We start from the raw sequence: 26,545 nt of genomic DNA on the forward strand, positions 1-26,545 counted from the left end.
CAGTTAGCCCAACACCTGTGGTTGGGAAAATGTTGGAGTCCATTATTAAAGAAACAGTAGCAAGACATTTGGAAAAGCAAAATTCGGTCAGGCAGAGTCAGCATAAATTTATGAAGGGGAAGTCACGTTTGACAAATTTGCTGCAAATCTTTGAAGATGTAACGAACAGGGTGGATAAAGGGGAACCAATGGATGTGGTGTATTTGGACTTCCAGAAGGCATTTTACAAGGTGCCACATAAAAGATTACTTGCACAAGATAAAAGTTCACGGGGTTGGGGGTAATATATTAGCATGGATAGATGATTGGCTAATTAACAGAAAACAGAGAATCGGGATAAATGGTTCATTCTCTGGTTGGCAATCAATAAATAGTGGGGTGCCGCAGGGATCAGTGCTGGGACCCCAACTATTTACAATCAATATTAATGACTTTGAAGAAGGGACTGAGTGTAACGTAGCCAAATTTGCTGACGATACAAAGATGGGAGGAAAAGCAATGTGTGAGGAGGACACAAAAAATCTGCAAAAGAACATAGACAGACTAAGTGAGTGGGCAAAAATTTGGCAGTGGAGTATAATGTTGGAAAGTGTGAGGTTATGCACTTTGGCAGAAAAAAATCAAAGAGTAAGTTATTATTTAAATGGAGAAAGATTGCAAGTGCTGCAGTACAGCGGCACCTGGGGGTACTTGTGCATGAAACACAAAAGGATAGTATGCAGGTACAGCAAGTGATCAGGCAGGCCAATGGAATCTTGGCCTTTATTGCAAAGGGGATGGAATATAAAAGCAGGGAAGTCTTGCTACAGCTATACAGCGTATTGGTGAGGCCACACCTGGCAAACTGCGTGCAGTTTTGGTTTCCATATTTACAAAAGGATAAACTTACTTTGGAGGCAGTTCAGAGAAGGTTCACTCCGGAGATGAGGGGGTTGCCTTATGAGGAAAGGTTGAGTAGGTTGGGGCTCGACTCATTGGAATTCAGAAGAATAAGAGTGATCTTATCGAAACGTATAAGATTATGAGGGGGCTTGACAAGGTGGATGCAGAGAGGATGTTTCCACTGATGGGGGTGACTACAACTAGAGGGCATGATCTTAGAATAAGGGGCTGCCCATTTAAAACTGAGATGAGGAGAAATTTCTTCTCTCAAAGGGTTGTAAATCTGTGGAATTTGCTGCCTCAGAGAGCTGTGGAAGCTGGGACATTGAATAAATTTAAGACAGAAATAGACAGCTTCTTAAACAATAAGGAGATAAGGGGTTATGGGGAGCAGGAAGGGAAGTGGACCCGAGTCCATGATCGGAACAGCAATGATTGTATTAAATGGCGGAGCAGGCTCAAGGGGCCGTATGGCCTACTCCTGCTCCTTTTTCTTATGTTCTTATGTACTTGAAGTGCGCATACGTGCATGACAAGCAAGAACAAGATTCTGCCCAGCTGATATCCGCTGGCACATAGCTTGCAGACATTCAGAGTCTTGGCTCACATATGAAGAATGGCTATTTGGGCAAAGTACTGGCACCTACAGGGTGATTCAACAACTTCTGGAGAAAAAAAAGAGACATGGATTTAATGTAGCACTTTTCACAACTTTCGGACATCCCAAATTGATTTACAGCCAAAGACGTACTTTTGAAGTGTCGTCACCTGTTGTAGGAACGCGGCAGCCAACTAACGCACAGCGAGTTCCTACAAACAGCAATTTGATAATGACCCGATAATTTGTTTTAGGTGTTGGTGAAGGGTAAATATTGACCAGGGCTTCCCTGCTCTTCTTCGAAATAGTGCCATGGGATCATTAACGTCCATCTGAGAGGACCGACGGGGCCTCGGTTTAACATCTCATTGTACAAACCTCCGACAGCACAGCTCACTCTCAATACTGCACTAAAGCATCAGCCTAGATTTTGCGCTCAAAGTCCCTGGAGTGGGACTTGAATCCACAACCTCTGACTCAGAGGAGAGAGTGTTACCGCTGAACCAAGGCTGCCCGATGGGGGAAAAATAAGGGAATGCATTGTCTAAAACATGTCAGAAAAACAAAAATAAATTACTGTCAGAAAGTTTAATTGCTACAATATCGTATGATGATTGGATGGAATTTACAGAAACTATTTTAAAGCAATTATGCATTAAACAGTGCATTTGAACCATGTCAAACAGAAAATCTCATAACCGGGGGTCATGTTTAAAAAATAAAATATTTACCATTCTAAATGGTATTACGTTTACATTAATTTCTTGTGCCTTGAGCAACATGGTAAAGTAATTGGAAAAATAACCTATACTACTTGTTTCTGTTCCTTAAATTCCAGCTTGTTTGCACAATTGCCCAGCAGATGGCATTGTATAGCTTTCTTACCTATTGCAACTTCGATACACAAAATGGTCAGGGCCACTAATTTACTTAGTCTGTGAACATTCAGGGGTCAGAGAGGGATTGCCAAGGTTTCCTGCCCCTGCCCCACCCCCCAAAATTGGTCTAGGATTGCTATCTCTTTTTTTTGCCTTCCCCAGGACATTAGGTAGCTGCGGGTGGGTGGGTGGGAGAGGGTGATGGGGTCACGCTGTTAAGTTGCACCATGACAGTAAGCGACAGGCTAGGTGAACCAGCTGGTCTTCACCTGCCTATCATTTTTATATGTTTGTAACACCATTATAAAAGAGAAAAACTTTGCAGGGTTGTGAGGAAAGAGCAGGGGAGTGCGATTAATTGGATAGCTCTTTCAAAGCTTTGAATGGTGTAAGAATAAAAGTGTTCAGTAATAAAATTGATTCTGTGTATGTATAAATGTTTTAAAAAGTGTAGACTATACGAAAGGACAGTTTTGAAAGATTCAAAATGGAAGCTCACAGACCCCCAGCATGGTGTTTGTGTATGGTGTTAATTGGAAAGCCATTAACCTAATCAAGGAATGCATCCATACAGACACATGGGTGAGGAGAGCCAATAAGGAACTGCCCTGGGACCAAGATCCAATCCTGGGGCTTTCTGAGGAACAATGGCTTTGAGAGGTATAAGAACTCAAGCCAAATATTTTTCTCGCTCTTCTCCTTCTCTCCTGAGCACAGCAGACCTCCTGCTGAAGACCAGCTGAAACAGCAAGCAGTGTGTTCAGCCAGTCGGAGGAAAGTGACGTATACCTTTTTATAAATCATTATTGCAACATTGTATCTGTTGTAACGAGTAACTGACGACTGCTGATAAATGTGCATGTGTGTGCGTTTAATAAATTGTTCTGAAGTGTTTTAAAATAATCAGTCGCGCTATCAATTTAATGCCAGAGATTTAGAAATCTTACAATGGCCTCCTTCTGTGCTGGGATTATAGTGTAACTAATTCTCAAAAAATTAAGAACATTTAAAAAAAAACTTAATTCAATTGTTAAATTCCCATTAAACTCCCTCATCCTGGAGTTTAACAGGTCTCCTACTGTGCTGTCTGATTCTATAATTGAGAACTGAATCGCACAATTCAAAATTAACATTAAACCTTTTCAAAAGATAATTTAAACACAATGAAAATTTATTTGGGACCAAGTAACACGCAGGTTAGGATAATGAACTCGCCTCATATCCTGGGTCAGTGAGATCTTTAAGGGAGGCATGGCAGGACCATCAAATTTTCTCCTCTCTTGATCCTGGATGATTCCTAAGGATAACAACAACATATAAAATCATTTGGAATTTTAACATTTCCATTTCTGTGCCATACATCCTTTATCAGTTGGTACCAACCACACTGATTTACTGCAATGGGGTATGGTAGTGTCATAAGGGGCAACGGTAGTGTGATGATTGTTACTGGACCGGTAATCCAGAGGCCTGGACTAATAATCTGATCTGAATTTGATCTGCTAAAAAAAAATCTGGAAATAAAATGCTTGTATTACTAAAAGTGAACATGAAGCTGTCTGATTGTCGTAAAAACCCAACTGGTTCACTAATTTCCTTTCGGGAAGGTAAGCTGCCATCCTTACCCAGAGAAAAAAGTTATCACCTAAAACATTTATCCACCTTTCTCCTTCAGATATTCACAAGATAATTACAGTCACGGAAGGCCATTTGGCCCATCTGAATGTATCCATCCAGAGAGACGCGAACGCCACCCTACTGTAGCATTCAATTGTTTCTTACATGGTTTTTGAGTTTTTGACTCCACTACTTTATCTGGAAATGTATTCCACATATGATCAACACAAATTTCTATTGCTACACATTCAAAGATTGAAAGCTCCCTACCTGAGCCGCTGGTGCCTCCTAATACAGCTTCTTTTTTCTCCTTACTCTCTTGGTAATGTAACAGATGAGACCATAGTGCTGATTTACCCTATCAACAGAAATTACAACATATGCGATATAACACTTTACGTTTATATAGTGCCCTTCATGCATCAAAACATCTCTCTCCGAGAGGTAGGTGAGGGACACTGAGCAGGAAATAGCTCAAAAAACGATCAAAAGCTATGTGTTGTGGAAACATTTGACGGTAGACAGAGATATAGCAAGGCAAAAAGCAAGGCGTACAATCATTGAAAGTCTGGTTACAGATGGTGAAGCTGGGGGAAGGGGAGGTGAAGGATGAAGAGGACATAGTATACCCAGAACTGGAACATTGGAGGATTATGGACAGGACATCGGGCTGCAGAATGGTTACAGTAGAAAGGTGGAGTGAAGCGAGAGAGAGAGAATTCAAGATGAGTATTTTGAAATTGTCTTGCTGTGGACAAAGAGTCAAATGGAGGTCAGTGAAGACAAGGGCATCAGCGATGTACTAAATCACTGTTAAAATGTATTAAAATAATTTATAGTTTAAGATTTAAAAATTCTTAAAGAATTCAAAAGCCTTCTGATAATTTTAAAGATCAGTACTACAATGAAATAAAACAGCTCGTGGAAAATAAGTAAAAGTGGAGCATCACCAGGGGTAGGTGGGGAAAGGAAGCCTGGAGCAAAAGCTGGATTTTGTGTAAAAATATGAAGAATTACTGCAGAAATCAATCTTTTAATAAACCTCCTTCCTGAATGACATATTTTAATTTGTCCTCGTCAGAAAAGCAGCCTCATAGACATCTGGTTGGAAAGAACTAGCCTAGATGTCTTTACTGGTGAATGTCTCCAGCAAACATCAGGGCGGTGGGTGGTGAGTGAATCCTTTCCACTACTTGATCCTGAACTTCTTGTTTGAGTGCAATTTAAAAGACCAGCACTCGACAAGCACAATTTAAAAAAAAAATACATCATTACTACAATGCGGCAAACATCTAACCACACGACCCTTGGTCGGCAATATATAGAAAATACAGTGGTTATAAAGACCATGTGAAGATTTCTTGGTGCATCAGTTTTTAAGTCAATTTCCTTGTGTGCAACGTAGACACACAGACCAGGAAGATGTCATTCCCAGATCAGGCTGAGTTCGCTATTCTTAGTCAGGGCAGTGACAATGCTAATACAACTAGCCTCGAGTGTCTCTGGGGTGGCAGAGACCAGAAAGGAACATATTTTAAAACTGAATTTCTTACCAGAATATAGAGGAGAGTGGCTTGCAGTAATTGACGACAACAACAACAACTTTGTATTTATATAGCGCCTTTAACGTAGTAAAACATCTCAAGGCACTTCACAGGAGTATTATAAGACAAAAAATTGACAGAGCCACATAAGAAATTAGGGCAGATGATCAAAAGCTTGGTCAAAGAGGTAGGTTTTAAGGAGCGTCTTAAAGGAGGAAAGAGAGGTAAAGAGGCGGAGAAGTTTAGGGAGGGAGTTCCAGAGCTTAGGGCCTAGAAGCTGAAGGCACAGCTACTGATGGTGGAGCGATTATAAATCAGGGATGCTCAAGAGGGCAGAATTTGAGGTGCGCAGATATCTTGAGGTGTGGCGCTGGAGGAGATTACAGAGATAGGGAGGGGTGAGGCCATAGAGGGATTTGAAAACAAGGATGATAATTTTGAAATCGAGGCATTGCTTAACTGGGAACCAAAGTAGGTCAGCGGGCACAGGTGTGATAGATGAACGGGACTTGGTGTGAGTTAGGACACGGGCAGCCGAGTTTTGGATGAGCTCAAGTTTACATTGGGTAGAACATCGGAGGCCAGCCAGGAGTGCGTTGGAGTAGTCAAGTCCAGAGTTAACAAAGGTATGGATGAGGGTTTCAGCAGCAAATGAACTGAGGCATAAGCAGAGACGGGCGATGTTACGGAGGTGGAAATGGGCGGTCTTAGTTATGCTGCGGATATGTAGTCGAAAGCTCATTTCAGGGTCAAATATGACACCAAGATTGCGAACAGTCTGGGTCAGCTTCAGACAGATGTGAAGGAGAGGAATGGAGTCAGTGGCTAGGGAATGGAGTTTATGGCAGGGCCCGAAGACAATGGCTTCGGTCTTTCCAATATTTAATTGGAGAACATTTCTGCTCATCGAGAACAAGATATTGGACAAGCAATGTGTCAATTCAGACACCGTGGAGGGGTCGAGAGAAGTGGTGGTGAGATAGAGCTGGGTGTCGTCAGCATACATGTGGAAACTGACGCCGTATTTTTGGATGATGTCATTGAGGGGCAGCATATAGATAAGAAATAGGAGGGGGCCAAGGATAGATCTGTGGGGAAACACAGGGGTGTCGCCATTGCAGGTGATTCTCTGGCTATGATTAGGTAGATAAGAATGGGACCAGGCGAGTGCAGTCCCACCCAGCTGGATGACGGTGGAGGGGCGTTGGAGGAGGATGGATGGTCAGCTGTGTCAAAGGCTGCAGACAGGTCAAGAAGGATGAGGAGGCATAGTTTACCTTTGTCACAGTGACAAAGGATGTAATTTGTGACTTTGTTGCGAGATATTTTGGTACTGTGGCAGGGGCAGAAACCGAATTGGAGGGATTCAAACATGGAGTTCTGGGAAAGATGGGCATGGATTTGGGAGATGACAACACATTTAAGGACTTGAGAGAAAAGGTAGTTTGCAAGGACGGAGGTTTCAAGGGTTGTTGTTTTTTTTTAAAAAGAGTAATGATGACAACAGATTTGAAGGAGAGGGGGAGAGTACCTGAGGAGAGAGAACTGTTAGCAATGTCAGCTAAAATGGGAGCCAGAAAAGAAAGTTAGGTGATCAGCAGTTTAGTGGGAATAGGGTCGGGTGAGCGGGATGTGGGTCTCATGGACAGGATGAGCATAGAGAGGTCAAGAGGGGAGATCGGAGAGAACTGGAGAAAAATGCAAGTTCAGGGCTCGGGCCAATAGCCAACAATAGGAACCTAATAATGCCAACAGATCTTCCACTTAGGTTTAAATAATTTGAGATAGCAACCCAAGATCCTTTCCACCTTTTTGATTCAGAAAAGAAAACATAAGAACATAAGAATTAGGAACAGGAGTAGGCCATCTCGCCCCTCGAGCCTGCTCCGCCATTTAAAAAGATCATGGCTGATCTGAAAGAAAAAGGAGAGAGCAAAAGAAAGAAAAAGAAAAAGTTAGGGACAAAGGGAGAAAAGGACAAGAGAGAAAAAAGGAGCAAAAGTGAGAGAAAGCCAGAGCAAGGGAGAGAGAGAGAGAGAAAAAAGGGAGAGAGAGAGAGAGAGAGGGAATGGGAGTGAAAGGGAGTGAGGAAAAAAGGGACACCGTGAGAAAGAGAAAGGGAATGAGTGTGAACGAGAGACAGAGAAAGGAACAAAGAAATGAAAGAAAAAAAGAAGAAAAAGAAAAGAAAGCAAGGAATCGAAGAAAGAAATATAGAATAAAGCTCCACTGTAATGCTGTCAAAGTCTAGGACCTCTACCCCTGTTCTGCTAAGGCCCATGCTTCCAAAGCCCAGGTCTGTCTCTAGTGCTACCAACCCATTGGACCATCTCTAGTGCAACTAAACCCCGCTCCCTGCTCCCCAGTATTGCAAAACATCAGAGCCGGCAAATTCATTGGGTGCTCTCTTGATCAGCAGCTAGGACTTCGGTGTAAACCCCATTTCGCCACAGTTATAGAGGCCGATCGGGATATACCTGATTGGGATAAACAACCAGCACAGATATCCAACTCCAACCGGGACATTCTGTATGTTATTTTACTGTCTAGTCTCAGGTTTAAAATTGGTAAGAGGTAAAAATTAAATACACGAGTAAAGGAAGAAATATATGCGGCACTCATTTATGGCTTTCACAGAATAATGGACAGTCGTGGAAGTTGATCCAAGGCATCAGTAAAAATTGCAAAATACCACTTAACAAAAACTAGAATTTGTCTTATTCAGCAAGTGTAAATCAGCATTCCTGAGGTTATTTCCTACAGTGCCTAAACACATTTATTGCTATAAAACAGTGTATCCTTTGACTAACCATAAGCAATGCCACAGAAGATATACATATATTTCACACAGAAATGACTGGTTACATTCACTGAATATTTTTCCTTCACCTTAATGAATGGTGGAGGAAATTAATGAAATAATTAGAAATCCCCTAGATGGGCCTTGGTTACTTACCTGTTTGACCTGTAGGCCATGACTCCATATTCTCTCTAACAAATCACAGAGGCTGGCAATTAGTGTATTCTCCTCCACTCCTGTGATAGTCACCTCACCGTGACCCAGCTCTACTGCTTCTCGCCCCATTTTCTCTACCAACATGCGCTTAGTCTGCAACAGAGAAATGTGTGGATCGATAAGCACATTCAACAATAAACACAATGACTCAAGATATTAATACTGGCTTTCTTTCAGAAAAAAAGTGAGACCTTCTCATTGGCTTTGTGAACTGATGCACATCTGGCATAGCACAAAATTATACAGACTCGAAAGACCCCAGGTTTGATCCCTGACCTGTGCTGAGTTAGCTGATTTCAGCAAGGAAGAGTTTTGAGTTTTGGCTACAACTAGCCTCAATGGTCCTGGGCTGAGGAAGGGGAAGGGCACAAAAAATGACTGCCAAACTTTCTGCTCTTATTTACGATCCAGTGACTGCTGCTGAAAGATGCCTGTACGTGTAGACAGGATTGAGCTTGGCTGCAATAACTAACATGCTCAAATAATCTGGTAACAATCACGATCTAAGCTTAGTCATGAACTTGGTCGACCTCCTAAAAAGGTGCTGGTGCAGTGGTACCATACCCCAGCCACAGTCAGTGTTTTTAGGAGGGAAGGAGAGAAAATTACACAGAAAAATACAATTACCTTATTACGACATTCCTTCAACAAGCCCTCAACGAACTTCCAGTTGGTGTGTGCAATTACTGATGGAGAGAGGTTGGACAGTTTAGGCTGACGCATGCCTGTTCCCAGATTCCGAGCTTCCTGTATGTATTTCTGCAATCGGAGAGACAAAAGAATAAATGTTATGAGAAGGTGCATGTACAATCAACTTGCATTCAAAGTCAACAGATCATCATGTTCAAATAGTTTTGAATGTGATTCTATATTGGGGAGAGGTAGGTTTAAATGTTTTTTTTTTTAAATCGATGAATGGACCAGCATGATTAACTGGAGAAAAGCCAAGTTTAAAGTTATGGTAAAATCAGAAATGTAAATTCTTTTCATAATACACTCCCATAATAATTACATTTTATAATGTTGAAGTCAACTAACAGCATTGAATATGTACTAAAATGCCATTTTAAATCAGAAAAAAGTTTCAGATATAGTAACAGGGAATGTTATCCTCCCACTGAAGAGAAATTTCAGAACAAATTCTGCAATAACCTTCAATATTACGGTTGAACTATTCCACATATATACTGCCATTTCCCAGGTGCAGATGTACACAATGACCCATTAGAACACATGCACTGACACTAAACACAGGGCAGAACACATACTTCCAGCTATGGGCAGGCTGCATGCATAAAAAGGACTGGGCTCTCTCGTGTCTAATTTGTGTGCAGTGGGTTTTTGTATTTTGTTAAACTGCTGAAAATCTGTTTTAGAATCCTGTCCATCAGGTCCTAAATCCTGAAACAGCGTTGGATCTGAAATTTCTTTAAAAATAAAATGAATGCAAGAAGTTGTCCTTTTAACCTCTGCGACCGAATTTCAGATCCAGTTCAGGCTAATGGAATGAAAGTCTCGTCTCTCTGACACCAAGGGCTTGATGTGGAATAAGTTTAGGATACTGTACCATCCAATTCCCAAATGGATTTGCGGCAACACAGCAACAGCAAAATAAAAGATTTTGTCCGTAACACAGCACAAATTAGCAAACTTACCAAGTCAGCCAAGGACAGTCTGCTCAGGAAATGGAAGATTCCACACTGATGCCATATGGCAGCAAAGATGTGCCCAGGTATATTACTGGGCACAGCAGAAGGAACATAACTGCATTTAAAGTGTACACATTCCTTAGATTAAAAAGCGTGACAACTCGCCTCAGCTTGTTACTTTGGTTTTCTTTGCACTAACTGCAGTTCTGTCGAATAGCACAGCTGTGGTGTTAAAGTATGTGGACTTGATTCTGTGTTCTTGTTCTGGTTTGTTCATTATTTAAAAATTACTAAAAATGTGAATTAGCTCGAGTCAACCATACCTGCTGTTCACACACAGGTTGAAAAAGGATTTTACATGTGCATAAGCCTTGATTACATAGAATTTACAGGACATAAACAGGCCATTCAGTCTCTGCTGGTGTTTATGCTCCACACGAGCTTCTGCCCACTCTAGTTACTTCATCTCACCCCATCAACATAGCCTTCTATTTCTTTCTCCCTCGTGTACTTATTTAGCTTCCCCTTAAATGCATCTATGTTATTCGCCTCAACCACTTTATGCAGTAGCGAGTTCCAGAGCTTTTTTCTTCAATTCTTGCCCTCAAGCACCCAACAGCAGCAGAAAATCAGACCTTGCGAACTAAATTCAGTATCATGTGGATAATTATTTTCAATGAACACCGTAAATAATCCCATAAACATTTTACAGAAAACAAATTCATGGCTAATTTTGTTTGGAAAATGTTTGCATTGATCTTAAAGTGAAACTCTAGGGCCCCGAACTGGGTGGCCTTACCGCCGCCGAGTTTTTGGGTGGTCTCCCCTCGGTGCCAGTTTCCACTAGACCTCCCACTGGGAACTGCCCGCTGACGCCCGCTAGCGTGCAGGGCATGCAAGTGTCCTTCCCCCTCTGAGCTAGCAGATTCCTCCGGGCGGGAGTCGGTGGCAGCAGGGGGAAGGACTGCTGCGTGGTGGCAGGTCTAACCCCAACGGTAAGTATGAAGACCTGCAAAAAAAGGTTAGTTTACTTCTTTTATTTATTTTTTCAGCGATTTATGTGGATGGGGACCCCTGAAGGTCTTCCAGTGGGTTTTTTTTGTGTAAATTTTTATTTTTATGTGCTCACCCCACCCTGGGCGCGACTCAATCCTTGGCGGTACTTTGGCGAGGATTGCATTTGCTGCCGAGATCGGATGCTCCCGCCCGCTGCCACCCAGATTCACGCCGCAAGTCCCTTTTTGGCCGCTGGGCAGTTTTTCATGGACTTTTCTACGAAACTCCCGACCAAAGTACAGTCTGGTATCTCGGCGGTCCTTTGGGCGGCACTTGGGCAGAACTTAGCTTCCACCAAGTTTGGGCCCTTGGTGTTTTATAATATCTTTTAAAATTTAAACTCAACATCTAGACTAGTGATCCAACCAGTATGTAAAAATTTGACTGTTTTAATTTGTCACAAACTTTTGAGAGATCAGTTTCCACTCTCCAACCCAATTTAATCACTAGATAATATGTGACTTGCAAAGACTACCAATAATTTTTTTTTTTTTTTTTTTAAATACATCAAACATACCCAAAGACCAGAATATCTCATGTTTAATTAATGGTCTGCACTGAGTTAGCTGTTCGCAGTCAGATGCTATAACTGGCTTCAGTGCCCCTGGGGTGCTTCCCACTCCTGATCAATGTCCAGTTTCTTGTGGGAAATTTAAGGGATTGGGCTTGGCTGTGCTGCCCTCCACAGTCAAAAATCTTATCAGCACTCACTGTCTAGGCTCACACATGACGTACAGTCACTTAAGAAAGGTACCAAAGGACTGGAACCTTCCTGGTCTCAGTTACTGGTTCCCTTTTTAACAATCAATTTCATGCAATTGTTCAAATGTCTTCACAAGAAATGGTACTAGAACTCTTTCTTCCCTCACTCAAGATAACTTCTTTAGCTCCTACACACAAATCAAGAATGCAATTGTATAGAAACACTCTCTTTCTTTATTGTGGAAGCTTTTGTGCAAGATGCAGAAATACTAGGGGGCGGAATTGCCCCTTTTCATAGGCCCCGTTAGCATCTCTGAAAGGGCGCTAACACTTTTCGCCGGGGGTGGGGCCCACGACTGACTCCCAGGTAATTGCCAGGAGTTGATGATGTCATCGCCTCGTGCCGCCCCCTTACTGCCCCGCGTGGGAAATTGCCCCGCGTCCCACGAGGCTGGCGCGAGTGGATATCAATGCCAGCTTCGCGAGTTGCAAAGTTGGCTGACATCCGCTCGCGGGGCAGAAGTTAAAGGGGAGATCACCACTACCATCTTGCTCTTTATGCCGACTGTCAGGTTAGCTTCCCGACGTGCATTTTCGCGTGGCCCGGGCCGCCATCGTGCAGCCCGGCACTCCGTTTTGGGTGCCACGGTACCGCGCTGCCCTGGTGGTGTAGTGGAGGCCATTAGAGGCCTTATAGAGTGCGCAGTGGCCCTCCCCTTTCAGTAAAGGGGAGGAGCATTTACGTATGTTGCACTACTCGTCCCACAGCGTTCTGGGACCCACCCTTAAAGGAAGTGGAATGCGCGTAATTGCGCTTCATTTCCTTTGAAGGGCGATATGCCCAATTCATCTGCCGGGGCAGGGCTTCTGTGCCAAGCGCAGGAATTCCCGGCCCCAGCAGGATACCGCCCCCAATCGGGCGCTGAGCAATTTTGCCCTCTAAAAATTCAACTCAATTGAACTCAGTTTATGTTAAACATGTTAATTTTAGAATCATAGGCCCCAAGTTTTCACACGCTACAAAACGGGCGCCCCTCCGAGCTTGTCTCTGTGTCTGTCCCCCCCCCCCCCCCTGCCGTCGGGAATGGCTGCTCAACTTCTGAGGCTTCCTGCAGCCTTCTCACTGCCTCCTTCCCCCCCTGCCCGCCGTCGGGAACGGCTGCCTCTTCCCTCCCTCCCGTTCGCGGGAACGACGCTACACCGCTGAGCTGACTGAAGCACTTTCACACAGGTAGGAAGATGGTTTATTTAATCTTTTCTTTGCTTATAAATGTTTATTCAGGTTGGATTTATTTGTATAATATTTGTAGAAGTATAAATAAGGATTTATTGTAGAATTTAATGACTTCCCTTCCCCCCCCGCCTCGTTCTGGACGCCTAATTTGTAACCTGCGCCTGATTTTTTTTAGTGTGTAGAACAGGTTTTTTCAGTTCTACAAAAATCTTCACTTGCTCCATTCTAAGTTAGTTTGGAGTACGTTTTCACTGTGGAAACTTTCAAATCAGGCGTCAGTGGCCAGACATGCCCCCTTTTGAAGAAAAAATTCTGTTCCAAAGTGAAACTGTTCTAACTGACTAGAACTGCAGAAAAAAAAATATGTGGAGAATTGCGATTTCTAAGATAGTCCGTTCTCCACCAGTTGCTCCTAAAAATCAGGCGCAAATCATGTGGAAACTTGGGCCCATAGAATGGTTGATTTTAGAATCATAGAATGGTTACCACACAGAAGAGGACCGTGCAAGGGCACTTCACCGAGTCTCTTTCCTGTAGCCCTGCAAACCAGATACTTATCAAATTCCCTTTTGAAAGCCACGATTATCTGCCTCAACCACTCTTTCAGGCAGTGCATTCCAGATCATAACCACTCGATGTATAAAAAAGTTTTTAATCATGTCGCCTTAAATTTGTGTCCTCTGGTTCTCTACCCTTCCACCAATGGGAACGGTTTCTTTCTATCTACTCTGTCTAGACTCATGATTTTGAACACCTATCAAATCTCCTCTCAATCTTCTCTGCTTGAAGGAGAAGAACCCCAGTTTCTCCAATCTATCCACTTAACTGAAGTTCCTCATCCCTGGAACCATTCTTGTAAATCTTTTCTGCAGCCTCTCTAAGGCCTTCACATCCTCCTCAAAGTGCGGTGCCCAGAATTGGACACAATACTCCAGTTGTGGCCAAACCAGTGTTTTAGAAAGGTCCATCATAACTTTTTTGCTGTTGTACACTATGACTTAGAAACTCCCACACTCATTCACCGGGGTGCAGGGGTGCTACGCAATTCAAGAAGTGTGCCAGGCTGAGCGATTGCGACACCGACCCCGCGGCCAAGCTGCACCGGAGCGGGAAGCAAAACAGGAGGTTTTTTCCAGCAGCAGCCGGCCACCTCCCCTTTAAATTTTGCCCCCGGTAGTGGCCGGCCGCCGGATACGCACCCCCTGAAGCGGTTACTGTTATCGTCCAGCGCAGCTTCAGGGGGCAAAACCTAATTTAGGTGCTGGGGCGCTAACGGGCTATGTACTCGGTGATGACATCACAATCTTCAGGCGAAACGCGAGCTGCAAATGCACCCAATTTCTTCCCCATGCCTTGATTTATAAAGCCCAGGAATCCATATGCTTTTTTTTTTTAAAACTCTTTTCTCAACCTGCCGTGCCACATATACCCCCAGGTCTCTCTGTTCATGCACCCCATTTCAGATTGTACCCTTTAGTTTATATTGCCTCGCCTCGTTCCTCCTACCAAGATGCATCACTTTGCACTTTTGTGCATTAAATTTCACCTGCCACGTGTCCATCCATTCCACCAGCCTGTTTAGGTCTTCTTGAAGTCTATCACTATCCTCCTCACTGTTCACTGTACTTCCAAGTTTTGTGTCATCTGCAAATTTTGAAACTGTGCCCTGTACACCCAAGTCTAAGTCATTAATATATATCAAGAAAAGCAGTGGTCCTAGTACCGACCCCGGGGAACACCACTGTATACCTTCCTCCAGTCTGAAAAACACTACTCTCTGTTTCCTGTCACTTAGCCAATTTCACATCCATTGTCCCTTTTATTCCATCTTGGTTGATTAAATTTTTTTTTTGAATACAAGTCTCAATTAGTTGCCACGTATCACTGATAATTTGCCATATGTTTGCCAGGGAAGAAACATGCAAGTGAAAGATCCTGTGTGAAGTGAAACAGGCACATGCAATTCTTCAATTTTATCTAAGCAGAGGACTGCTCCACAGAAACTGGAGGCATGCTGTTTTCAGGATTCTGCCCTCAGCTGACACCCAAACTTGGATTCTGTTCAGGAAAAGAGGAAAGACGGATTTGTTATGTAAAGGGAACTTAATTGATGCCATGAACAACCATGTGAGTTGGCACATGGAGAAAGATTCCATTTCTCAGCAATATTATTTCTCATCTTGTGGCTCTTATAACTCACTAGAATGCTATTGACTGCAGAAGCACAGTACCCTCATTGTCTACACATTCTCTACACTGAACTTCATAGAATTCCTATAAATTACAACACAGAGCCAGGCCATGTTGAAGCTTGTGCTCCACGTGCATGTGCAGTCTCATGTGCATACCCTGTTCCCTTCAGCGCAGACCCATTTTTCTCCCCCACAAGCTTTTAGAATCTACCATCCATGAACTGGGTCCTTCTCTGGCCCATTAAATGAACTCAGTTTAGTGTGTCAGAATGCTTACATTTGAATATACGAAAATGACGAGCAGGTAAAGACTAGCTGGTCCATCCTGGCTGCCCCACTGTAACACATGTTGAGAAGCATTTTGACACATGGAAGGACCTCAGCACCGATTCCCAAACCCACTACAGTATTTGAGGCCCACGGAGTCAATTTATTTTTACAGGGCACTAGGGACAAATTTTTAATATGGTCACCATTGCCTTATGTCCCAAAGAGCGAGACTCCATCAACCTCTGCCCAGGTTCTAATGGACCTACAGAAGAGCGGAAGCAAATGGCAATATAAACACTGGAGAATAGCACAGGGAGGTAGTTCTTTTGTCGCTCTTCCAAAGCCTTATGTACAAGGGTAAAAATGTCTTTAATGACAACATACAAACAAACAGCCACATCTCAAGTCCATGAACATTACAGCTGATGGGTTTGCCAGAGTTTTGAAGGGTGCAAAGGATGCAGGCAGTGACAAAGGTGTTAAATGATTGAGCAGCAGGTGAGCTGCTGCAACGTACCAGATAAAACTCAGACACAGATTTTATAGAGGTCCTAGTAGTCTGATTAAGCCTGTCCAAGTTGAAATACAATACGATCTCCAGTTCAGGCGCCAGATAATCCACAAACTGACGTGACAGGAATCGTGCGAGTGAGACACAGACAGACAAACGACCAGAGTAACAAAAAGAAAAGAAGAAATAAAGCAATACAGACAAATATTCAACCTTATAAAGACAAACAGATAGACAGGAATAGAACATGAAAGTAAGTCATCACAGAAAGCAACAGAAACTGAAGAAGTTACATAATAAGATAAAGTGGAACTGAAATCAGATAAAGGATTCTTAAAACAACAGTACACTGGCTGCTGTTTAGAATAATTAGATTTTTTAATATTTTGGACTTTCCCATTACTGCACTCCATGAAGCGTTCTTATACTTGAAAACAATCAAGCCCCAAATAAGGTAGTCCCCATGTGCATTTCTAATCTTGTTATCTCACCAAACAACCCACCAGCCCCAAATGATAGGAAAAGGTGCATCAAGTTTCTGTACCTACACTTACACCTGTTGTTGAAAATTACACCTCTAACTGGGAGACTAACTCATGTAAGCTTTTTAAACATTAATTAGTTCCCCAAAATACACAGGGTTGTCCTTTTCAAGATGACTCTTGTGTGCCAGCCATGGCACAGTGGGTAGCACACTTGCCTCGGAGTCAAAAGGTCGTGGGTTCAAGTCCCACTCCAGGGACTTGAACACATAAATCTAGGCTGACACTCCAGTGCAGTGCTGAGGGAGCCATTGTTGGAGATGCCATCTTTCAGTCCTGGCCAATATTTATCCCTCAATCAACATAACAAAAAAAAAGATTATCTGGTCATTATCACACTGCTGTTTGTGGGAGCTTGCTGTGCGCAAGTTGGCTGCTGCGTTCCTCACATTACAACAGTGACTACACTCCAAAAGCACTTCTGGTGGTCGTGAAAGGAGCTATATAAATCCAAGTCTGTCTTCTTTATAAAAATAAAATGGAATGCCACTTATACAAATTGAGCGTTCCCGGTGTCGTTTTACCATATTGTAAATCTATTTCTGTGTTGAATTAATATTGTTTAATGTAGAATTCCCCGGTATACACAGTTTCACTAATCTAATGGTTTACCATACATTTTTAAATTTGTTTGCACATGACTGAATTAACACACTCAACACTACTTCGTTGTAAATGTCTTGCAAGGCCCTTCAACGTGAGGATAATGTTTCTTTATGCTCAAAGTAAAGGTATGCTAAATTTACTTTGAATACTGCAAACATAGGGGCGGGGGGGGAAGCAAGGGAGAAAATCCCTTGCGAGCACATTAACCAGTGTACTAAAAACAGCATAGGGAGCAAAGTGAACCCTTTCTAGAGTCTATGCAAGGATTATGCCCTATCATTTAATGCTGCCGCAAAGAGCACAAGCATCCAGAAGACCAACAATCAACCTCCTATATTGATTAGTGCAATAGGTATACATTACATGGCAGCAAACAGTCTGAAGTATTATGTTTTTTAAAAATAAAAGGCCAGGTAGTCAGAAAATCTAAGTAAATGTCTGTAAATAAAATTATTGACCTCTCTCTGATCATTGTCCAGGTGCAGGTGTTCTGTGTGCTGCTTTTGCCTGTCCTTTCGTCTCCACTGGGCTGGGGCACTCCGCTTCACCCACCTTAAAGGGATTAAACACATTATAACAGTGCAAGGAGGTACACAATCGCTCATTTACCTTGCTGGTTACTGCCACAGTCTAATAATCAAATAACATTCACAGTTCAGGTGCACATATGAATAGCCACTTTAATGGGATGACTGCTCATGGACTCTGGTGAGATGGGCATGGTTTTTGTTCAAAAATAAAAATAGCAAACATCCTGTGGCATAGCTCAAGGGCGCACCAGAGCTGCCAGAAAGCAGCACTTGGACCAGCCTGTAGCCTCAGAGCCAAAGACAAGCCTTGGACACCTGATAAACTTAACTGACACACTTCCAGTCAAAGTGGACAATTATCTGGATAAATTGAACACATTTGTTATGCTTTTACATGTTTTCTATGTTATAAATTGTATGTTACCTGTACAATTGGCTAGCAAACGAACCAAAATGGTGGCAAAAAAAATAATTACATAAAATATGCGAGTGATTTCATTGATTTGCCTTTCCTTTCCCTTTGATCATAAAGATCAGTGCAGATCAGGGAGGCTATTGGGCCCATCTATCCAACTCATCCTTCCATAGCTAGTTTATCCTTTCAGAGTAGGCTTTGCTGACTAGTCATTCAGGATTGGTTGTTTTCATACATCAGAGTATTTTTCCATTGCATGTATATTTATCTATCTTTCCAACTTCGATTGATATGGTACCTGTCTGTTCAATTGTGAATGCTGTTTTAGGAAGATGAATTTTGAGTCAATCAAGTGCAAGGCTAATGCATATTTTGCATATCAAGTATAACGTAGAAATAGTGAAGCACAAAAATGGAGAGATGAATCAATGGACATTAGACACAAAGGTGTATTTTTCAATGATCACTTTAGGATCTCAGGCAGGTTTTTCTGCAAGACAATTTTTTCAATCAAACTGAACTAGATCAGAGGAGGGGAGCACGGTAAATAGAGCATTCGGACATCGTAACTGAGCAGCCCATGTACACTGGGAGACACCAGAATTACTTACTTGTTACTGGCTGGTGAAGAGGAAAGCACGTCTGACTGCAGTTTGGGAAAGAATCCAGATTCATACTTTCCCTGCCCAATCTTCATATCCAGCAGGTGAGGGTGTACTGCAGTGTGGTCAATTTTTGCTAGTCTCAGCTCAATCGCCTTCTCTGTAGAATACGAGTCACTTTGATGATTGATTTATGTTCTCAATTATGCAAGTACAAAAAAAAATTGAAAAACACTTTTTTGTGCCCACTGGGCAAGATTCCGAAAATTAACCCCTTCAATGGCCTGCAGGATTTTACTGAATCAGAGCACAAGCAATGCAATTATGTGTGAAGTCCCAACACAAATACCATGCAATCATATGCTCACCAGATTTTATTAATTCAAAACTCACCACAATAATTTGCATTTTTGATGCAGCAAAGCAAATATGTAAGAGCGTATTCTCCACGCAGGGTTGAAGTGAGTGTCACTTCCATTTTATTTCCGTAGGACCTTTTCATATGACACCCCTTCACCAAGTGTAAGAACAGGCAATGCTGGAACATAATGCAGTAAAGTCGTGTCCTATGAAAAACTTGAGGTTCCTCAGTGAGTAAATGTCCTGCATGATGCGATACTGAGTTATACAGACCAGAATGATCACAGGTTCAATCCTGGTAGATGAGCTGATCTCAGTCAGTGTAGCAGTGGGGGGTGCCACATTTGATCCTAGTGCCATGGGATGCGAAGCGATGGGTTGAGAGATGGAGCTAGCAATGGGAAATGAACAGAAAGGGAAGGGTGAGGGAAAGAAGGTGTGAGGAAAGGAAGAGGGAAGGCAGCAACAGGGGGAAGGTGGCGAGATAGGAGATGGGGGGATGAAAGAAAGAAAAGCGAAAAACAGATGGGGAAGAGAGGAGAGAAAGGAAATGAAAAAGCCAGGATTCCCACGCTTGAGCCTCGTGTGTCAAATTGGCTCAGTTGGCAGCAATCTCGCACCCGGGTCAGAAATTTGAGAGTTCAAGCCCCACTCCAGCACATAAACTAGACTGACACTCTGGTGCTGACTCTGAGGTACTGCTACATTGTCAGAAATTGTGTCAATTAGATGAGACATTAAACTGGTTCTAGTGGTTCGGGTGGTTGTTAAAAGATCCTACAGTATTTTTTTTTATTTTTTTTTTTAAAAAGAGCAGGAAGTACTTCTGGTGCCCTGGCCAAGATTCACCTGTCAACCATTGCCACCAGAATTAGATTAATTAATCTCATTGCTCTTTGTGGAACTCGGCCGTGTGCAAAATGGTTGCTGTGTTTGGTTGCACTTCAAATAATAATTAATTATACGTGTGGCATTTCGGGGCATTTCTGAAATGTGCTAAGACATTATATAGTTGCAAGTTCTTTTTCTTTCTTTCTATCCAGTGACTGTTGCTGGAAAATGTATATATGTAGACATCAGGTGCCAGCAGGTGACTGGGTTCAACAGTGATGGCCTCCACAGGCAGACTGCAGGAAAATGGTCATGGGGGACAGGACCGGAGGGTCTGGAGCATCTGGTGGGCGATCAGCACCTCAGGAGAGGAGAGATACGGGAAGAAAGCTGAAAGGGGCGGGAGAGAGGGAACGAGAGAATGTCAGATTGCCCAAAGCACGCAATAAGAAAACAAATGAAAAGTAGATGAGCACAGGAAATAATCAGTAAGTAAGGATTGAAGGACCAATGTTTAGTAGAAAGCGTTCTTTAATCTCCCATCTCCAAAAAGTAGTTTTCATTTTTAGGTCCATATAGGCTGCATTTTAATAGCGGCCAATTTGAAGACAGACCTACATTGCCATCTTTATTTTTTGATATATTATTATTCAGTAAACAATTTTATAATTTAAAAAATCTGAACCGTTTTCATGGTGTCAACATCACTACGGGTGGTAAGTCATTTTTTCAATAGTGCTGTTGACAAATTTAGCTTGGAGCACATTCCAACCACCGTTCCCCAATTCATTCTTCTTGTTCCCAAATTTTCCAAGGTACTTCCTCCCAAAAATATAATAAACAAGCTAACTGGTCCAAGAGGTTTTCAGCGTTTGATTAAGCCATTAGGAGGCTCCTAGGAAACAATAGAGGTTTACCCTCCCTGTTTGAAAGTGCCTCAGCTTCCAGAAAAACAGACATACTGTAACCAGGAATTTGGCATTTTAGGAATTACGCACAACTTTCGTGTAAACTGTTCGGATTGAAGCTGAGCTAGGTTTGGAAATGCAGCTTAATAGTCCAGTAAAATAAACACTGCTTAATTATCAAAAAGTCAATCGTATCATGGCTACTCAAACTCCATTTACATAAACATTCTTTTTCAGGACAACTAGAATAGATTTTTAAGTTTATTTTTCTGCAGATTTTTGGTGATGTTAAGTTGAAATAACACTCTATTACAGGTACTACACTATGACATCATCAAATGTCAATTATCACAGCTCACATCTGCTGCATTTAATGCAGAACACACTCTGTTTCCCATTTAGCACAGGCGACTCAAACTGTGTTGAACTCGGCTCTCCTTCACCCCCACCCGCACCGCTCCCCACCCACATATCTCATCTAATGCTTGTCAATCCAAATTTAAACTAAACCACAATTTTAAAATTATATACTGTTTGACATCTGCTCTAAATCCATTTTAAAATCTGAATTCAAACTGATAATGTAAATGGAGTCGGAGAAGCCAGAGTACAGTACTTTATATGTAAAATTTCAACAAATCCTTGATTGTAAAAACGGTAGAAAATTTCAAAAGATAAAATGGAACTTTAGCACCACCACACCCTAATGCAAAAGACGTTACTGTATTTACTAAGGTGAGCTTTGCAGTTTTCCATTCCAACGTGAGGCACTGCTGCTACTATGTCAATATTTTCAAACCTCTTTTTAAATAGTGCATCTAAAAACAGCAAACAAATAAAGGATTAAAACGCCATCAGCTTGAACTTCTAAATAGCAAGGTGTATAATTTCCACATCATTTACTTTAATTGAATAACGAGCCTGACTGGGGCGTGCAGGAGACAAGGGAGAGGGGAAGAAAAATGTGACTGAATGAAGGTCTGGAGATCACCCAGTTCAATTCCCAGTATAATTGATATGAGAATTACATGAATAAAATAATTTGTTAAATAAATCCAAACCTTCAGTTCACTGGCTGCCACACACACCACTTTTTCTCAATCTTTATAGCTGTACTTCAGGTTAGAAACAACAGCATTTGATTAGAAATCAGTGGCAGTTCAAGCCTTGTCATCAGCCAACGCTCTGAAGATTACCAAATAAAAGAATAACTCATTTAATGGTAGGCTTGTTGTGCTGTAACTGTTATAATTCCTGGGGGCCTACCCGGTTTCAGATGTTTTTACCGGCGTGGTTGATACGGTGGCCTCTTGCACGAAATTCCACTCTTTGGCTTTTTTCCCCCCAGCGGACCAAAGTTAATCATAATGGGGGCGGGTGGAGTGTCCTCCGCTGTCAGTCATCAGTATAGCGCTGATGATGTCATCATGCCGGCACGCCAGCACGTCTCTCCCCTTCACTTAAAGGGGAGAGCTGCTGCAATTCTTGAAGTTCGGTCCACTTGGCCATCAGGGAGGGTTTTGACTGGGCCAGCGGCCTGGCACCCAAGAGGATGTGCCAGGCTGTCGTTTGGCAGCCTGGCTGAACCTGGGGGCATAAATGTTGGTCCGACATGGCAGTCGGCCGACAAAAAAAATTAACATACCGGCCATGGTAGTAGGTGCTCCCCTTCAATGGCAGCCACACCAACATTTTAGAAGCATTGCAAACACAGTGCACCGAAAGAAAAAGCTGTTGGTGGCACCGAGCGGCGGCAGCAAGATTTTCTCCATGGAATTTTGCGATCGGGGGAATATCGGCCGTGCACGCGCAGCCCGCCCCCCCCCCACCCTCGGTACGCCGAAACCCTTCCTGGTGGCCCAATGGGCCTAACTAAAGTTATTTCAGCACTCGCAGCGGCCCTCCCCTTTAACTGAAGGGGAGGGATGTTGTGACACAGCAGTGTGAAGTGGCACGTTCGCGTTGCACTGCTGTCAGTAGCACGGCGCTGATAACTCGTTGGGGCCGCCGACCCGATCCAAGGGCACTTCCGCCCCTCAACACCGCCCAGACCAGAAATACAAAACAAAGAGGTGCATATCGGCACAAGATTCTCCCCACGGATTGGGGCGGAGAAAAATCTTAAAGATCAGCAAGTGTGCCTGCTCTTAGTCTGGGGTCAATTTCAGCCCCGTGTGTTTAGACAAGTAGTTTTTAAATAAATTTTATTTTGCCCATTTTAAATATACTTAAATCCCTCTATTTTGCTTTCCACTGTTTTGTCCTTTACTACATCACCCCGATTGAAGGGGTGTACATGTGTCTAGCTCCTAGATCCCTACAAATTCCAGTCTTAACTTGGCCAGCAGAACTAAGCAATTATGAATTCTTCCCTCTCCCTATCAGGAAAAGGTCAGACTCTGCAGAGTACTTCCCTTCACAAGGCCAAGATTGGGAATTTGCCATATTTGAAGAGTCTAAGGATAAAACTTGTGTCCCATACACAGCACAATGTGTTGTAAGCTCCAACTGGAGCTACTATACTGCCAATGGATCAAAATACGAGTATAAAAAAACCAAGTAATTTAACTGAACAAAAATTAAACACTTCACTCAAAACCCACAGAGAGATGTTCTGAACAGTTTTCCAAGGTCAAATGTTGCCAGCGATTAAGTAGTTTACTCATTTTGCATCACACAATTCTCCTTCAACAATTCTGCTTCAAAAGCTCACTACCATGCTAACTTTTGCTGGGCTAGGCACTGAAGTGCAAGTGTGACTCCAAAGTGTCCACCTATGTTCACACACTATAAAAAGTTTTTTCTTCTTTGTCTATAATGAATGTTTTTCTCACAGATCCAAAGTGAAATGAAGTTGGGCAATTTAAAAATAAACCTTTGTCGTCATGTGAGCAGTGTTGGTCAGGCTTTATTTGTTGCCCAGGTAATTTGATGAGGCCCATCGCTAAATCAACCGTCAGTCATGCTCAGAAATGGCAAATAATGGCTGGTGTTGGAAATGGGAACATTTATATTGTTACACTTTGGAGATATATTGTTGGGGTAGAGTAGGAGTAGTTTATTGTGCATATAGCCACGATATGTGGCCTGAGTTTGCTTGAGGTAGATATTGGTCTCCAAAATGGAAGGTGTTCCATTCCTCTGAACCAACATTCCTCAGCTTACCAAACAAAAAATTTGAGGGAAAAAAGTAATTAAAAAAAAAAATGAATGTTTGCCTCCACTTAGTACCATTACATCGTGGAATTCAGCTTTGGGAAGATATAGATCCATCTGTGCACACCTCACAAGTTATAGATATATAGCTTTTGACAATCTGCTCCAGCTGAGAACTGACTAGTGGTTAGATGGGCAGATCAAAATCAGAAACTGCTATGGCTCAAACTCAAGGCAGCATCAGTGTCAGACAAACCAACCTATCCAGCTGAATGGATCTCAACTTATTCTGGTGTGATGTGATTATTGCACCATAGCTAAAAAGAAACCATCAATTGAGTACAGTTGAGTCAATGTCTTTTTGATCCAGATATTATTGTGTTTAAGTGAAATTAAAACTGACAACAGTCAACTGAAAAACTGAAATTAAGTCGAATATAGCTCAAACATCGGACATCCCATGGCGCCCTTACCTGCTGCATCTATGGTCGTACACTTCTGATACATTGACGTACGGAGTGTTGGTGTTCTCGCATTCAAAGTTCGGATTTTGTCAACTCGGGTATCAAATACCCTTAAGATTTGGTCTTTATCGTCGTCATCATGGCACATTATTTTATTGTCAATGAACGAAGCAAACATTTGTGTTTCAAGGAATCTGGACAGGAATGGCAGATAAGGCTCAGGCTGGTCTGAAAGGAAAGATGCCTATGGAAACAGAATACAACAAAAATGGCTCAACAACATACAACCGATTAGAGGTAAAGAATGTTTTTATTCTAAAAGTAATGAAAGGCCTGATGATCTAAACTTTGTCTGGAGTTGCCACGGTCTACTTAAAATGTAGCTAGCATGCACCAGGAGAGTGCCTGTGTTGCGATGCAGAAGTCTGTATGCTTAAATGGGTGACCTCATTGATGTGGGTGACATCAGTTCCTGGAATACTGCAAAAAAAAATCACTACTTCTGGCACTGTTAGTTACTATAACTGCAACTTTTACCCAGCAGTTTTAATTATAATCTCGTTGATCTTCCTTAGTGTTGCACATAGGGAGTCAAGATCAAGTGCAGTATTCAGGTCAAGCAGGGTTAGAGTGCAGAGGTGTAATTGGGGAAGGATGGAGAGAGAGAAGCCAGGATGAAAAATAACTCAGTGGAATGCAGTGCAGGGATCTCAGCAGGGGTGGAAGTTGGGCCACAATATGTGGCAGCATCAGGAGTATGTGACAGGACAGTGAAGAAAAGAAGCAGACTGAAGAATCACAAGGGGTAGACAGGGCCTTGGTTTAACATCTCATCCAAAAATCAGCACCTCCAAAAGTACTACACTCAAGTGTCAGCCTTGACTATGTGAAGTCTCTGAAGTAGGGCTTGAACCCACACCCTTCTGACTCAGAGGTGGGAGTGCTACTACTGAGCCAAGGCTGCTACTCTAATGTAGGTGAAATTTCTTTTTTAACCGTAGAACCTCGACATATAATAAGAACACCTACTGTGTGGGACAGGCAAGTTGTAACATTCTTAGCACTGAAACCTCATCACAGCACCAGCTACAGGTGGAATTGGTACTACTGGCACTATAAGGAAGCTTCATATGAAAGTTTTTGATGGAATGTGCACTTCATGCACTGAATTTAATATACAATAAATGTATTGGCTGATAAGGTGGTTAACAGTCACTTAAAAAGGTACTTAAATGTGCTATATAAACATTCTTCCTTTTATGATAAATTTTCCAATCTAGCCTCCAATCAGGCACGAGTTGGGTGACATGCAATGAGCACCCCCCAGCCCCTCCTACCATTGATGTACCGACATGTCCTTAATTTCCTGGCACAGGTTAATTTACATAAAATAGGTGAGCTTCTATCTGGGGAAGGCCTGGCATCATGAGCTTGCTGCACTGGTTCGGGGCAGGAAAGAGTTACTTACAATTGGTGATGGATAAAATTTAAGGAATTGTGTATGTTTCAGTCTTTGCAAAGGCTGTTTGGGTAACTAAACCAGCTCAAAAAACTCAGTGGGTGGTGCAATAAATGTGGAGGAGGGAAATTGGATCTTTTGTCATGGGTAGAGCAGTGCGACACTGAAAACCACCTGTTTGAAAATTGGTGAAGAGCCCTTGCACGAGTGAGAAGGCTAGCTCAATTTGTCACTCCAGGGCATCCTCTCCATAGGATGATTGCAGCGTGCTTGAAAGGAGCCAGAGGTGAGAACTTGAGGGCACAGCTGACCATTACTGCTACTGGCAGTGCCACCCAATGTTGCATGCTAGCTGTAGTTATTCTTGCAGGAGATGGCACAGCTTTAAGTACTTTCCTGGTGATTCAGAACATCTGCAGGTAGAGCTCCTCTGATCAATCCCAGTAAGTGTGCCTCTACTTGCAAATGCAGATGTGAGGGTGCGACTGTTTGGGTGCGTCTGCCTCTGCTATAGTCATACCTG

The 26,545-nt window shown here is 42.6% G+C and overlaps 1 protein-coding gene across 7 annotated transcripts in view; it reads right to left on the reverse strand.

The window, feature by feature from the left end:
• The window catches only part of dennd5a (DENN/MADD domain containing 5A), a 233,345-nt gene that overhangs the window by 63,268 nt on the left and 143,532 nt on the right, over window positions 1-26,545 (reverse strand). For 3 of the 7 annotated variants that reach the window (XM_070899597.1, XM_070899596.1, XM_070899601.1), the window contains exons 8-15: window positions 24,573-24,807; window positions 21,675-21,761; window positions 18,854-19,004; window positions 17,756-17,849; window positions 9,163-9,294; window positions 8,476-8,628; window positions 4,246-4,333; window positions 3,574-3,655 (exon numbers count right to left, since the gene is read on the reverse strand). In XM_070899597.1, coding sequence (XP_070755698.1) covers window positions 3,574-3,655; window positions 4,246-4,333; window positions 8,476-8,628; window positions 9,163-9,294; window positions 17,756-17,849; window positions 18,854-19,004; window positions 21,675-21,761; window positions 24,573-24,807 — 1,022 coding nt within the window. Of the gene's footprint in view, window positions 1-3,573; window positions 3,656-4,245; window positions 4,334-8,475; window positions 8,629-9,162; window positions 9,295-16,155; window positions 16,264-17,755; window positions 17,850-18,853; window positions 19,005-21,674; window positions 21,762-24,572; window positions 24,808-26,545 lie in introns of all 7 variants that reach the window. The other 4 variants (XM_070899600.1, XM_070899599.1, XM_070899598.1 and 1 more) reach the window with 2 other exon arrangements.

Source organism: Pristiophorus japonicus, chromosome 14 (assembly GCF_044704955.1).
Source record: "Pristiophorus japonicus isolate sPriJap1 chromosome 14, sPriJap1.hap1, whole genome shotgun sequence".
Classification (NCBI taxonomy): Eukaryota; Metazoa; Chordata; class Chondrichthyes; family Pristiophoridae; genus Pristiophorus; species Pristiophorus japonicus.